Source organism: Notechis scutatus, chromosome 1, assembly GCF_049901735.1.
Source record: "Notechis scutatus isolate UNSWTSFEM ecotype Mainland chromosome 1, rNotScu1.2, whole genome shotgun sequence".
Lineage (NCBI taxonomy): Eukaryota > Metazoa > Chordata > Lepidosauria > Squamata > Elapidae > Notechis > Notechis scutatus.
The window spans coordinates 64,799,259-64,815,364 of NC_142009.1; the positions used below are offsets into that span (position 1 = coordinate 64,799,259).

Below are 16,106 nucleotides of genomic sequence, written 5' to 3' on the forward strand. Positions count from 1 at the left end.
GACAATAAATAGAACCTTCAAAATATATGATGTAGAAACTTAAGTTTGATAGAAGAAATCAACCATAACTATGTATAGAAATAAGTTTGGGACAAATTAATTTTAGTTAAAATATTGTAAACATTGTAAATTGACATTAAAAAAAAATAGAAAACTAGAAAAAGCTAGCAATGAGCTAATGTAATAGTGCAGTTAGTGGTGAATAGTGTCTATGTAACCTAGAAATCATCAGGAAAATAGTCCAATAATTAAGAGGGGAAAAGTAATCCATTTGGATTCACAAATTAGAAAATAAAAAGCAAACTAGTCTTGCTGGTAGTATCCTGAAAGTTGTGTTCATAAGTGTGATATACATCACTTTTAGTTAATATGCTGTACAGTGCCATACCCTAAATTATATAAGTAGGCTGGTTTCCCATATTTTCAAAACAATGTAGTGGGAATGATTTAAAATAATACTTAATCTCAGAATTTGGTTGCCTTTTTTATAATTACCTTGGTGAACAAATTATACACTTATGCGCTTAAAATAAATTCTTACTCCTTTTCAGTTTTGTGAAGAATTTAAAGAAAAAAGTCCAGTTTGTGTTCCTTGTGGATTGAAATTAGCAGAAAAATCCCAGACTGCTATTGTCAGGCATTTTGGTCTTCAGATCTTGGAGCATGTGGTGAAGTATGAACTTTTAGTTTCACCAATTGATGTAATATTGCAATTTCCCAGATGTTTTTAGCTTGAAGTTAGACTTGCATCAGTCTTATTATAATATAGCAATAGATGCAATCATATCATTATAATAGTAATAGTATATGTATATAACAAAAATGATTTGGTGACAATTCATAGCAGGAATTGATACTCAGTATTTTGGTGTTAATGAAATAGCTTGCACACACTTGCCGTAGGACACAATCCCCGCCTCTCTCTGTACTATTCACCCACCCTCCAGACTGTTCCCCCCCTTCCCCCGCCCCATTGGTGATTTTAATCTGGCTTTCCCATTGACTTTGCTTGTGGGAAGGCACCAGGAAGTCACAGTTACCATGAGATCCTTGCTTAACAAAAGCAATAGAGACTGCTAGGATTGCCATTAATAAGCAATGTGGTCACATGATGTAGCACTTTATGACTGCATTGCTTAGCAAGACTCAATTGTTGTTGTTAAATGAGAACTGCCTTTAATTCTTTTAAAGAATTTGCTTTTGCTTTGGTACAGGAAAGTTGAGTGGGATAGGACAACTTGAGAACAGAATATCCCTCTTATCTTACCATGTTATGAAAGTTTATTTATTAACCAGCATAACATAGATTTGATGTCTGTGTTTTGGGGGGTTAGATTCCAATGGAATACCATGGGTCGACTTGAGAAAGTCTTTTTGAAGAACAATGTCATGGCACTAATATCCAATGTAAGTCTCGCTTCTTCTTGAACTTAAGCTGCTAAATCTTATTTTAATGGTACAGTATTTTTCACAAAAATAAGGTGTTATTGTTTAAATCATCTTTTAGTTATAGACTTATAATTTATTTTCTGGACAAAAGTGCTATTGTATTTATATTTATTGTGATGAAAAGCTGCATTAGTCAGCTATAAAAAGAATTGCAAAATGTTTGCATTGCAATACTCAAAAGTAAGGAATAAAACTTGTCTGTACAATATTGTTCAGATCGGTGGTAAAGACAATACACTGAGATTTGGCTTTTCTATTTGTCTGGATATAAAGTGTCCCATTTAATATAGAAATGATCAAAATATTGTTTTTATACTTGTCCTACTTTATAAAGTATTCTAAACTCTTAATAATCTAGGACTGTTTCTTAAATGGGTTAATTTAAAGCGTTCTTTAAAAATTTATACTATATTTCTAAAGATAGGTCTGTGAGTATTAAATAATATAGTAGTACTATCTTCCATCTTGTAATATTTCAGTTTTTGATAAACAGGGTACCCAGAATATTTTAGAAGAAGAAAGTCACATTAAGGATGTTCTCTCTCGCATTGTGGTAGAGATGATCAAACGTGAATGGCCACAGCACTGGCCTGATATGCTGAAGGAACTGGACACGCTGTCTGAAGAAGGGGTAGGGCATCTTACAATGATATTGCTCTACCCATTTTGGATTTGTTTTTGTAGGACAGATTGCCACACTTACAGGGCATGAGTACAATTTTATTGTTTTCGGCAAGGTTATGTCAAACAATACATTTGTAAAAGCAAAACTATAATGAAAAATATAGATCTTATGATTCTTGATGAATGTATTTTCTTTTTATGTACAGTGGGTGCCCCAAAGACAAATTCTTTGTGTGTCCAATCACACTTGGCCAATAAAGAATTCTATTCTGTTCCATCTCATGTGAGAATATCGACCTTGTAAAATTTATATCCCATTTCTAATATTAATTTTTGTTATCCTTTAATAATGATGGTCAGTAGTGTAGGTTAGGAATGTTGGGAATGCCATGGAGGCTTCAATCCTGCTCTAGGAGATAATTTTATTTGAGTTTATTGCATCTGATTATGTGCACAGTCCTTTAGCATAATCCATAGTAACCTTCTGAAAATTAAATGTTATTCCCATGACAATGGGAATTGTTCCCTTAGTTTGTTTTGCTTTTCACTCTAGGAAACCCAGACAGAGTTAGTAATGTTCATACTTCTGCGTCTGGCAGAGGACGTGGTTACTTTCCAGACATTGCCAGCTCAACGACGACGGGATATCCAGCAAACTCTTTCCCAAAATATGGAGAAAATTTTTAGTTTCCTGCTAAATACACTACAGCAAAATGTTAATAAATACAGATGTGCGGTAAGAGTCTTACCACTGATTAATAAGAGCTAGATAGTCTCAAATTTCAGGAATGGCAAAAATATGACAACATCATTGCTAATGGTTAAATCATGATGTGAAGTAGAATCAAAAGAATTTGATCCTTGTGGCAGAAAGCATCCCCTAGCCTTTGAAGAGTGAAATTGATTTATAAAGACTCAAGAATTAGTTTAAAAATCCACAGAGACCCCATTTTCATGTGTAGCTTATTGTTTTTATTTTACCTTTTAAAATAAGTCCTGCAATTAATCAGTAAATGTTGAAATTTGGACCTTATGTATAAAAGGGACTAACTATCCTTAATTCTTGGCATATTTAGAATGAGAGGAGATTGATTGTTAATGGGACTACATTAACTATTTGAACCTGAGTTACTTGTAAGAGTAATAAAAACTTCAGATTATGTATTGTGAATTGTATAGGTTCTCTTATAGAGAAGTCTTCTGAATGATATATATTCCAAAAGCAAGGGGATAAGGCTCCAATATCCAGAATATGTCCTAATCGAATTCAGTGGTTATTCTGAAATAGTAGTCTGTATGTATAAGAACGATTTGAGATTCATCTGGTTGAATATTTTTCTTTGTTATCATTCATGGATTGCTCACAGCAATTTATCATTTTGAAAAAGAACAATGTAATTTGATCATTTATGCACACCTACAGGTTGTTGGCTTTATGGAATGCTTTCATAGCACTATGTTGCCAATCACAGATTTGCTTCCCTCACGCATTACTGCATTATTAATGTAAAACAAACAAAGTAACACTTAACATTCTTTTATAGAACTGCAGATTCTGACAGAATTGCTGTTTAAACCTCAGGACTGAAGATAATTAATCTTGTCCATCTCATTTAAATATGCATTTGATTACTAACATTGGAAATATAACTTTGTAAATATCCTGATTGTCTCCCATAAAAAGAAAATTAGGAGGTACTGTAATATTGAGAAACCAAGCTATGTTTCATTAAATAATTCACTTTTTTTCTTTTTCAGAAAATTGATGCAGCTCAAGAATCAAAAGTAAGTGAAACCAGAATTAAGAAATACAAACATTTCTCATGCTCTTAATGCTTAGGATATGGTCATTCTTTTCCAAACATTGTTACCATTAATGCTAATGTTCTCTTTTCATTATTTCGTTCATTAAATCCCCTCTTGATAAATTTGTATTATACATGATAAAATATAAGGGACAACGTCCATCAAAGTTCATAAATGATAGAATACGGGAAGATAGTTTTAATGGCGATTTGCCTGTTTTCTTGTTTTAATAGTAATTTGCCTATTTTAGGATTTAGAATAATGTTTCCTGTATTCCTTCAGAAAGGCAGAAAACCATAATTACATTTCTCATCAATCAGAGGCAAGTTCCAGAAGCAGCGGAAAGAAAGGTCAGGGTCTGTGGGTTGGCCAGCCTGATTTCCAGCATCTGAAGGAAGTAATATTTTCAGATTGGCTGAGTACTTCTTTCACAGGAACAAAAACATGTTAAATGTTGACATGAGGGAAATGCATTTAATATTTTCACTGTGTTTTAGCAATAGGATCAAGACTGTTAACTTAAATGACATGATCATAGATGGGTGATTCTGTAGACCAGGGGTCCTCAACCACCGGGCCGCGGACCGGTACCGGTCCGTGGAGCACTCTGTACCGGGCCGCAAAGAAAATTTTTTTTTAAAAAATGGCAGCTTTCTTCGCCTTCGGTGAATCCTGCTGGGATCGGGGATCAAGGACACAAATGAAAGAAGGGTAATAAAACGTCTGCCAGCAAACCACCAAGTTCAGGGAGCGCCTCGGCCCTGCCTCCCTCAGCCCCATCCCTCAGGTGTCTCCCTCCCTCCCTCTGGTGTCTGCCTCGTTCCTCTCTCAGTCGCTCTCTCGCTGCTCCACCAGCCAAAGAAGAAACTGCTTCAAAGAAGCCGGGGGGGGGGGTGGCTTTTCCTGTCGTCGCAGCTCCTCCGAAGCGCCCGTTTTTACCCCCACCCCGCCCGCCCGCGGGCGCTTCAAATCAGTGCTCCGTTCTGCCTGCCTGCCTGCCTGCCTGCCTCGTTTCGGAGCAGCTTCGGCTGAGAATAATAACTATTCGCCTCTTTTTATCAGCGAAGCTACTCCGAAGCGAAGAAGGCAGGCAGGCAGGCAGAACGGAGCACTGTGGATTGAACGCGCACGGGCGGGCGGGTGGGCGTAAATGGGCGCCCGGAGGAGCTGCGGCGACAGGAAAAGCCACCACACACCCCGCTTCTTTGAAGCAGTTTCTTCTTCGGCTGGTGGAGCAGCGAGAGAGCGACTGAGAGAGGAACGAGGCAGACACCTGAGGAGGAGGGAGACACCTGAGGGATGGGGCTGAGGGAGGCAGGGCAGGCGCTCCTGAACTTGGTGGTTGCTGGCAGACGTTTTATTACCCGACTAGGTAACAACATCAGATGTTACCTAGTCAGGTAATGAAACGTCTGCAAGCAAACCACCAAACTCGGATTCTTCCTCCCCCATCCCCCACCCCCGGTCCTTGAAAAAGTGTTTGTGCTTGAAACTGGTCCCTGGCACAAAAAAGGTTGGGGACCACTGCTGTAGACTCTCAGTTACTATTTTTTTTCCCTCCAGGCACAAGCAAATTGTCGAGTAGGAATTGCAGCACTCAATACTCTGGCTGGTTATATAGACTGGGTGGCTATGAATCATATCACAGCAGATAACTGCAAGCTACTGGAAATGCTCTGCTTACTTTTGAATGAGCCAGAGCTTCAAATAGAAGCAGCAGAATGCCTCTTGATTGTGGTCAGCAGAAAGGTGAGTTTTTCTTTTCTGTCTTTTTCACAGGCATGTTTCAGGCATACACTACACTACAAGATTGTCAAGTGGAAGGCTGTAACAGTCCTTTCTTATCTATTATGAATTTCCTTCTATTTGGTATTTTGGACTATCCCTCTGGCAGCTAGGGTAGAAGCTAGTAATTGAAGAGAATTTCTCCAAAATTACCAATGTCTTGTTTCCAACCTTTTGAGTGCTGGATGAGTCTTACTACTTCGGTTTAAATTACTGTTATTTATTGATTGAACTGTTACTAGCATTTTAAATGAAGAAAAGGGGGAATATTGAATTACACGTTCTGCTTTGAACAGTCATTGTGAGAAGAAAATGTTCAATGTAATAATGCCAGCTAATATACTTCCAGTGGATAATATTGTTTCATAATAACGTGATGAAACTGTTATGTATTTTAGGGAAAACTGGACGACCGCAAGCCCTTAATGGTTTTGTTTGGGGATGTTGCCATGCACTATATTCTCTCTGCTGCCCAGTAAGTACTATTCTCTGCTGCTGTAAATGCATAGTGATTATGTACTATCAAGTAATTGTTGAATCATAGTGATTTTCTCAATGATGATCTGTCCCTAACCTGGGTTTTTAAGTCTTCCAACAATTGTGGATGGAACATATAAAATTATACACCAGTAAAATCCATTTTGTCAACAGGCCCAATTAATTAGTACAGGATGCGGCTAGGCATGGAAACTAAGCAAGGTTGGGCCTGATTATTATTGGAAGGGAATATGAGGAGAAGACTAGATTGGGAAGTCAGAAACATATCCCAGAACAATATAATGGCAAATCACTCTTGTCAAGAAAATTGTATGAATGTTTCAATGAAATCATGAGGTGTCAACTTGAAATTTTACATATTTCTTTATAAACAGTGTTATCTCATGTGTAAATGGTTCTTAATTATGTGGTAGAACTTACATAACTCCTGCTTTTTTCTTTACTTTTCAGGACTGCAGATGGTGATGGTTTGGTAGAAAAGCAGTATGTTTTCTTGAAGAGACTTTGCCAAGTATTATGTTCTTTGGGCAGCCAACTGTGTGCATTAGTGGTGAGATATAACAAAAATTATCTCCTTTTGCTGCTTCTTACCAATCAGTCTGGTTTTCAAAAGATAATTGCCTTTTTGCCCAGTTTGGGAATGGTGTGGACAATTGGCAGCCACTTGGTAACTGCCAAAAAGTTATTGTATGTTCTCAGCCTCCTAAGTATGTGACAATCCTACCGTGTTTCTCACAAAATAAGGCCGGGCCTTATTTTTTTTTGACCCCACCCCCAAAAACAGCTAGGCCGTCTTTTCGGGGGTGACTTAATTCCCCTCCCTTGAATCCTCGGGCGGGTGGGCGGTGACAGCTTGGATGTTGACCTCAGTGTTGGTGGGGCACTTCGTATCGAGAGACCTTCCGCCACCGTTGCTTTCCCTTCTCCCTGTGCTGCCGCGGCGTTTTGCACGGCCATGCGTGGCCAGCCAGGGCTCCTCCCTGCAACCGGAGCCCGGTGGAGACACTCGGCTTCAGGTGCTCCTGTCGCCGCCTTCCCTTCGCCTTCGAAGGCAAAGCCAATTCTTTTAAAAAGACGCCCTACTACCGGTATGACAAAGCCTCCTCTGCCCGAGAGGGCAGCCCAACTCCATGTGGGGAGGCGAATCTCCCGGGGCCACAGTGCAGGATCGTCCCACCCTGGGAGAAGCGCCCAGCCGCCATCCCTGCCTGGCACCGGACAGAGCGCGAAGAGCTTCGCCTGGGGCGCCCAGCGCAGCTGACAGACAGGGCCTCCTGCCTGGCGGCGGAGCTCTCGCCAAGGCAGCGAGTGCCTCCCCACCGGGCCCTGCGCTCATCCCGCCAGGGCCACACCAGAGCCGTGTGGGCTGGGCAGAGCCGGGAAAGAGAGCCGCGGATGCGCGCCGGCCTGCCAAGCGAAAGAGACGGGCCGACCCGAGCTTGGCTTCCTTCCCAAGTCCCTCCAGCCCAAACCCGAAGGGGCCATCAGGAGAGGCCGCCCGAGGCAGTGATAGAGCCCACCCATCCGTGGACAGGGAGGCAAGGTGACAGCCTGCGCTGCGTCCTCCGAGCTGAGCCCCGCCGAGTGAGTGCCTCTGCCCAATGCTCGTGCCGCTGCAGCATTTGGAGCTGCCGGCGCATTTGGAGATGCGTGGGGATGGGGACGGGTTGGGTGAGGGGTGGAAAGGACGGGCAGCTTTGGGCTCTCTCCGCCGGACCCGCCGGCCATGGAAGCAGCGCTGGCGTCACCTTGCCTCCCTATCCGCGGACAGGTGGGCGCTATCACTGCCTCGGGCAGCCTCTCCCGGTGGCCCCCTTGGATTCGGGCTGGAGGGACTTGGGAAGGAAGCCAAGCTCGGGTCGGCCCGGCTTGTTCGCTTGGCAGGCGGGCGCAGACCCGTGGCTCGCTTTCCCGGCTCTGCCCAGCCCGCACAGCTCTGGCACGGCCCTGGCAGGATGAGCAGAGGGCCCGTCAGGGAGGCACTCGCTGCTGGGCACCCCAGGTGAAGCTCTTTGCGCTCTGCCCGGCACCAAGCAGGGATGGCGGCTGGGCACTTCTCCCGGGGTGGGCCGATCCTGCACTGCGGCCCCAGGAGATTCGCCTCCCCACGTAGGGTTGGGCTGCCCTCTCGGGCAGGAGAGGCTTTGTCGTACCGGTAGTAGGGCATCATTTTTAAAAGAATTGGCTTTGCCTTCGAAGGCAAAGGGAAGGCGGCAACAGGAGCGCCTGAAGCCGAGTGTCTCCGCTGGGCTCTGGTTCCAGGGAGGAGCCCTGGCTGGCCGTGCGTGGCTGCGCCAAACACCGTGGCATTGCTCGAAGCGCCGCGCCAGCATGGGGAGAAGGGAAAGCAATGATGGCGGAAGGTCTCCCGATACGAAGTGCCCCACCAACGCCGAAGTCAATGCAGGCAGCACCATATCCAGGTATGCAACAAAAGTACTTCGTAACGGCAAGCTCCCCCCCGCCATTCCCCCCCATTTTGCATGTTTAATATAGGCCTTAATTTCGGGGGAGGGGCTTAATTTGATTTTATGCCTATAAAACATGCTGGGACTTCCTATTGGGGGAGGCCGTATTGTTGGAGAAACACGGTAGCACCTCTGGGAATTCCAATTTTAATGCATCTGAAGGTATCAGGTTTGGAGAAAGCAGGTCTTGCATCTTCCCCTATACTAAAGATTTGTTCTCTCTGCTTTAAATATAAAGGGAGTGAGAAGAAAGGGAAATGCTGCTCTTAATTGTATGGTTGAACACTCCAGACAGGAGTCTCCTGTCCACAGAAAGCTTCATGCCGGCAGGAAGCTCTTCTGCTGGTAACAGGTGAACCCCTTGTCGTCTAATCTAAATCATGTTAGGGTCTATATTCACATTGCTTCTCTTCTCTTAACAGGGCCCTGATTCTGATGTAGAAATACCTGTCAACTTGGGCAAATACCTTGAGTCATTCCTAGCTTTCACAACCCATCCCAGTCAGGTAAGTAGATAGGGCTGAAGTGAAATATTTTCCAGTAATTCAATGTAAAAATTAGTCATATATGGTATGTATTTGTGATGACCTTATGGATTACAAATATTTTAAAATGGATTCATTATTCCTTTCTGAGATGAAGAAAGGCTTCTTAAGTCAAAGCCACCATATTCAAATACAGTGGCATTAGTCTGTTTATTCAATTTATAATATATTGGGCTTTTGCCCTTTTTTTCTGAATCTCTAGAAAATGTTGCAGTACGTGCTTCTCTAGTGCCTTGCACTACTAGTATCTACCTTGTAATATTGAAAGTGACTATGTATTTTAAACAATATTTTTGGAATTTGTTTTGGCAGATGTGAGAAAAATTATGTAGATTACATAGCTGTTCTAGTTTCATGATAGTAATCCCTATCTAATAGATTCTTTAACTTTTTATTTTCCTAGTTCTTACGTTCTTCTACCCAGATCACGTGGGGTGCTCTTTTTCGGCACGAAGTCCTATCACGTGATCCTGTGTTGTTGGCTATTACCCCAAATTATCTGCAGGCATGCATGACTAATCTAGTGAAGGTATGTTAAGAGTGTAATAAGATGTAAATACGATGTTTGAAAAAAAGAGTAAGTTTTTAAATTGAGTCAGCTATTTTCTGAACCTCTTTCCTAGCAAGCTACTTCTAATACGACTGCATGGCAGCAGAATACTTTCTAGTCAGTAAAATATGTTCCATGTCCATTAATCTGTTTTAAGATCATTCTCCAGAGTCTTTATTTCACAATATATGTGCATAGTGTTTTCACCTCTCATCTCATCCTTTTCTTTTTCTAGTTGGGGTTTCCTTCCAAGACAGACTGTCCTAGTTGTGAATATTCTCGTTTTGATTTTGACAGTGACGAAGACTTCAATTGCTTCTTCAATTGTAAGTTGTTGTTCCAGCAAAACCCAACTAAAACTTTCAATATATTTTGATTTGAACAGCGTTAACAGAATCTCAGTATGAATAATTTCAGAGTAGATAGCTATTGCTAAGTCCTGTTATGCTTTCTATTTAAATTTTCTTCAGAAAATAGATATTTTCAAGTATATCTGAAAAAAATGTTTGAAGAAAGAATGGGTGTTCCTCCAGTCTATCTAATTTTATATTACCTACAGGCTTCACCAGCAGCATGGAATTCACTAGAAACTGGGAGCAATCTATAAAGCCATTCAAACAGTTTCCTTTTGCAGGATGAACAGTTCAAACTTCAGATTTTGTATCCATGTTGCAAACGTGGGTAATTCACAGTCATGGTAGTTGCAAATCAGACTTTTATTGTTGTTTTTCCTTGCCAGCTTTCCGTGCACAACAGGGAGACGTGATAAGGATGGCATGTCGGCTAGATCCTCACACTGGCTTCCAGATGGCTGGGGAATGGCTGAAATTCCAATTGTCCCTTCCTCTTGATACTAGAACTGTGAACTGTAAGTTTCTTTAACAGGAGGGGGAAATGCTAGGTATTTAACAGTGGTGCACAACATGGTTTTGTTTGCTTTGCCCTGGCAGTTTCTCTTAATTTTTCTAAGTTAGACTTTCTATTTAGATGAGGATACCTGAAACATGATGATCACTCAGAGTTTAATTAAAATCCATACATATCTCCAATTAATCATAACATCATAATTACTGCTTTTTTGATAGTGAAAGCAGCTTTCCAACAAAACATAAGTTTATTGTAACTGCATCCATTGTGACATTTTTATGGCAATACATTCTTATTGAAAGAATAGTCTGATATTGTGAATGTTCTGAAATTTTCTTAACTTTGTCTTCTTTTGATAGCTAAAACAAATGAAAGACCCTCCTCCATTTTTTATCCTTCGTGCATTGGGGTGCATTGGGATGCTATGACCTTTTTCTTAGAAAGCATCGTTAGCCCGATGTTCCGAACCCTGGATAAAGAGGTATGTGCCCACATTTTTGTCTTGTTTTGGTTATCCTTGACATAATGTGACTATGTTGCTTCTTAAGAAACATTGTGGGGAATACAAGCCTTTAGATTATATTTCAATTATTTATAACATTTTTCCTTGGGAAAATTTTAATTTTAAAATATTTCAACCTTGTTGTGTTAATGACATTGTATAGTCCTTAGTCTCTCTGAGCTTGGTTGCTTGTTTGCAGACGTCATCAGGGGTATTGAATGTTGGCTTTGTTCTCTATTTATATACCAAAGCTTGCCTTGCCAGTGTTGCTGGGCATGTAGGCTTTTTAACCCTTAGTAATTCCTTAATAAGGGCATTGTTTTCTGCTTGATTATTTTTCTGGTGTTAATTCCTGCTTATCTGGGTGTTGGTTGCTGGAGAAGAAGTGTTCTTTTCATTTCCTTCTTAGTCTTTTTATTGAATGGTACATAAATATGGTTTATCTCTATGTGTCTATTGATGGCTTAGTCATGTGATGACCTGTATGTATCTCTTGATGACTCAGACATATAAACCAACGCAGAGTTAATCCCAGGTAAATAGGGATTAACACCAGAAAACCAGAGCACTCCACCAGACCTTCACATATCCTTGCGCACCTTCCTCAGCACCCACCCAAAGCCTTGCACCACACTGGATCCTTGCCTCCTCTCCCTATTCCGCAGCAGCCTCCCAAACTTTTCTCTCATGCCACACAGGACTTCACATACCCTTCTCTACCCTCCCCTTATCTGCCTGCCAGCCTGCTTGCAAGCTGCCTGGAACGTGCAACTTCCTGATGGCTTCCCCGCTGATTTGGATTGTTGGGAAATTTGCAAGGAAATCTCCTTGCTTAATGACTCACAAACCTTGCTTAACCACAGCAACAGGGATTACTGTTGCTATGTGATGCAATCACATGATACTGCATTTTACATCCACGATTGTTTAGAGACAGAAATTCCAGTCCCAACTACCAAAACTAACTGAAGATTACTTACGGATGAAAAAATGGGATGCAGCTTACAAAGACGAATATCTGTGGAGATTCTCAGTCATCCCCGGTCATGGTTGCCCCAGAGGTACTTTTTCAAGAGGCAATTGGACTTGCTAGTTTTTCTTTCTGGATCTCCCCACCATCCAGTCAAAGCTGACGGAGCTTCTTGGATGAGAAGTGAAACATCTTCAAACAAGAAAGTCCAGTTGCCTCTTGAAAAAGTACCTTTGGGATTACAAAGACCAACATATATGTTTGTATTCCTAAAATTATTTTCAAGTTTTCCAAAAATTATTTCCTGTAATAATTCAGCTGCTATAAGGTGGGCATAACAACAATGCAATTCAAGGACCATGTGTGGCATACCAGCATCTTTTTTGTGCGTCCCAGAGCCTCGTTACATAACCGTGGCCAACAAAGAACTTCTGTGTGTTTTGAAGAATTCTTGGTGCCTTAAACACCCCCTCTACTTTCTATTAAAATTGTCCAGTTAGAATTAGTCAGACCTATGAGATTTTTTTTGACAAATACTGATATTGTGTGAAGCAAAAAGATATATGATCACTGTCCATTTTCTTCCTATCCCAGAAAATCCCAGTTTCTCAAGGCATAGAACTATTGCAGCTTGTCCTTGGCTTTGAAACAAAAGACCCCCTGATTCTGTCCTGCATCCTTTCTAATGTCTCGGCGCTCTTCCCATTTGTTACGTACAGACCAGAATACCTGCCAGAAGTTATTGTCAAGGTAAATGTTTTCTATTACAGTCAGTAAACATTGGGTTTCTGGAATCTATTTCACTGCTGTGCGGAGACACGAAGAGAAGGACATTCAGCTCTGTGCCTGCTTCAACCTTGATAACAGAAATTCAAGCATGTATGGAGTCTCTCCTTCTCCATGGAAAGTCCCACAGAGTCTCCCTGCCTGCTTTAATCTCAGAAGTTGAAATCCAAGCATTCACAAAGTCTAACCCCCCCCCACCCCCAATGCACAGAAAGGAATTCTGTTTGAGATTAGCTGTAACAGTGAGTGCTGAGATCATCGTCATTGAATGAAGTAGTCACTTGGGCATCTTATTTAGCAATTGCTTCACTCAACAACCCAGACCATGGTTATAGCTGTGGTCATTAAACAGAGACTACCTGTATGTCATTGAGATTAGAGCTGAAATGTTTAACTTGCAGGTTGTAAAGAGGAAATAGGAAGAGTTAGCTTATGTAAGCTAACACTCTTCCAGGTGTTAATTAAAAGATTCAGGTCAGTCACAATTAACACTCTTCCATGTGTTAACTAAAAGATGCAAGTCATCACAGGACACAAAACAAACAAATCCAGCAAACACAAGCCTCCCAATATCTGTGCCCTCATCCAAATGCCCAAGGAAACAGGTGTTTAAAGGAAGCAGGGCTCAAATTGCATGGAGATAGGGGGGGAATGTAACATTAACTTATAATATGAGACTCAATTTCATTTCTGTGTGCAGAATATACAATTTCTTGGGTAATAAAGAAGGGGCTATTTTAATTCTAGACGTAGGCCATGTTCCATACGACACATTCGTATGTTCAAGGTAACTCAAGTTTTTCAACATTCTAGGATAGGGAAAGGGTTTTTTTGAATGTACTGGAGATCAAGAGGAAATAATCCCCGTAGCCAATGTTGTAATTGACTGATTATCTGAGGCTCAAGTCCAGCTGTTGTTTTTTAAATTGTTCAGTGTTCATATCATTTGATTTATAGTACATGACTGATTTTCCCAATGTGTTCCTATGTTCCACCACAGGCACAGAGAGGGATTTAGTATGCTTAATGATGTATGAAATTGTTTAAGAACTCCAACAGAAGGTGCTGGAATCACCATCTTTGAGTGCAGCAGAATTAATATCTGCAGAGACTGCCTCCCCCTCTCTCCTGGTTTCATTAGTGAATGAGGCCCAAGTTGCCTACTTAGGCAGACAGCTTTTTCAATGTAGCCTTGGAATTGTGAAGCAGTGCTAGAAAAGATTCACTAAAGTATATTATGAATTATTTCTATGGATTTGCTTCGCAGGGAGAGGGGAGAAAAACACGCACATGATTTTGTAATAAAAATCTTATCCTAAAATAAAAATAGGAACAATTTAATCATTAAATAATTTTAGGGGGCAGCATTTTACATAAAGAGAAAATACGTTCCCATGAAATGATTGGTAACTTTTTGCTCTTGTTCTCGTAGCTGTTTGCCTCTGTCACCTTTGAAATTGTAGAAGAAAGCAAGGTAAGTTCACTTCATAAATGTGAGGATGAGGTTTCCTGGTGAAACTGCAGAGCAAAGTCATTTTGATTATATTACATCTCTTAGACACTGTTGAGACTATGAAATAAGAAGGGTACTTCAGTGGCCAAGCTCTACATGGACTACTGTGGCCAGGGAAAATAGTATTGAAACACTTCAAACTGTGAATTTTTTTATTTGTAAACCACTCAGAGGCATGTACATATAATGGGTGGTATAAAAATTTGGTAACTAAATAAATTAAAGCATAGTGGAAAAACAAAAATTTGAGTAGCCATTTTTGCAATAATACTAAATTTTAGAAACAGATTTCATTCATAGAATTTCCACTGCAAAGCAAGTTTTATACAACAGGTATTTTTATATTCAATATACAATTAAGTATCTTGGGAATATCAATTTTCTACTAAAAGTAAACATAATGAGCTGGGTAGGGAGTTTTGAAATCTCAGACACTAGCATGGTTGCTGGGGGGGAAATTGACAGGTAATAGTTTTAAGAGCCTTGCAAATTCTCTATCCCTTCTTAAGAGCAAAAGCAGAATTCACTGTAAAAAAAATTTCCAATAGCTCCCCCGTCATGATCAATGATAAATGTAGGGCATCACGTTAAAAGTTCTGCCATCATTAGAGGTTTGGATAGAAACCAAGCTGTCTTTGTTCTCCAAACCAGGGCAGTTGTGCTAGAGTTCTACAGAAGTTTTAGAAAATTGCTTTGTTTCAAAACTGTTTTTGATTATTTTACTTAATAGCTTGTAAAATGTATTAAATTCTTAAAGAAGCTTTGTTTGCTAAATTAGGTAGAATACAATGCTGCTTTTAAATTGTATTTGTCTGTCCAGGCACCAAGAACCCGTGCAGTAAAGAATGTGAGAAGACATGCTTGCTCCTCCATCATCAAGATATGTCGGGATTACCCTCAACTTGTTCTGGTATTCAATTGCATTTTATTCAGCTTGAAACAGTTTTTCTAACTTGAGCTATTTTGGGGGTAGCTATTTTTAGTTGATGTTTTAGAGCTTACTAAGATAAGCTCTTTGTTTGTAGTCTGTAGCAAAGCAAGTTTAAATAATAGATTTTTGTATGTTTTAGTAGAAAAAGAAATCATGATTGGTTTTTGTTAGTGTTAGAAGTCTTAATGGAAGTGAGAAACAGGCCAGCTTGGGTTTTCAAAAATAATTTGGTTGTTTTCATAGCAAGTACATAGTTATGAATTATTTTAGATTACAGTGTGTATGCAGTGTATCTATGAAAATGTGGATGGAGCTTTATAACAGCAGACTGCAGTTCTAGAGCCAAACCTTAAGAGAAATTCAAATAAATTCTAATTTAGAGAAGGGCAATGTGAATGGTAATCAGTGGATGGCTAGACACTAAAAATTAGTTGCTGGGAATCCATAACGAATTTCCTAGACATGTTTTATCCTATGAACAATGTGGCAATACTCTTTAAATATACAAGAGGTTATCAGACCAAAAAGGATCAAAACTCAGTTTGTCATTCCAGACACAAAATGTTTGTAGAAGGCAGATCCTTAAAACTAAATTTAAAAAATTAGGGGGGGAGCTTCTAATAAGATCAGATCCTGTTCTTACTGGAACCAGTTACCCAGAATCTCTATTTCACTGGATTTGTTCAACCAGAGGTTGGCCTGCCATCTGTTAAGCACACCTCAGTTTGGATCCCTGTATTGAGCAGGAGATAGTTCTCAAAGGCCTAATATGTTCTCATCTAACTCTGTGATTGTATGGTCTTCAATTGTAT

At 40.4% G+C, this 16,106-nt stretch overlaps 1 protein-coding gene across 1 annotated transcript in view; it reads left to right on the top strand.

The window, feature by feature from the left end:
• Positions 1–16,106, top strand: part of XPO5 (exportin 5) — a 39,066-nt gene that overhangs the window by 1,748 nt on the left and 21,212 nt on the right. The window contains exons 2-17 of the mRNA XM_026680970.2: positions 552–673; positions 1,335–1,407; positions 1,943–2,080; positions 2,627–2,809; positions 3,832–3,858; positions 5,443–5,628; positions 6,063–6,139; positions 6,613–6,712; positions 9,053–9,136; positions 9,579–9,704; positions 9,961–10,051; positions 10,465–10,593; positions 10,952–11,073; positions 12,659–12,814; positions 14,283–14,324; positions 15,184–15,273. Coding sequence (XP_026536755.2) covers positions 552–673; positions 1,335–1,407; positions 1,943–2,080; positions 2,627–2,809; positions 3,832–3,858; positions 5,443–5,628; positions 6,063–6,139; positions 6,613–6,712; positions 9,053–9,136; positions 9,579–9,704; positions 9,961–10,051; positions 10,465–10,593; positions 10,952–11,073; positions 12,659–12,814; positions 14,283–14,324; positions 15,184–15,273 — 1,746 coding nt within the window. The remainder of the gene's footprint in view (positions 1–551; positions 674–1,334; positions 1,408–1,942; positions 2,081–2,626; positions 2,810–3,831; positions 3,859–5,442; positions 5,629–6,062; positions 6,140–6,612; positions 6,713–9,052; positions 9,137–9,578; positions 9,705–9,960; positions 10,052–10,464; positions 10,594–10,951; positions 11,074–12,658; positions 12,815–14,282; positions 14,325–15,183; positions 15,274–16,106) is intronic.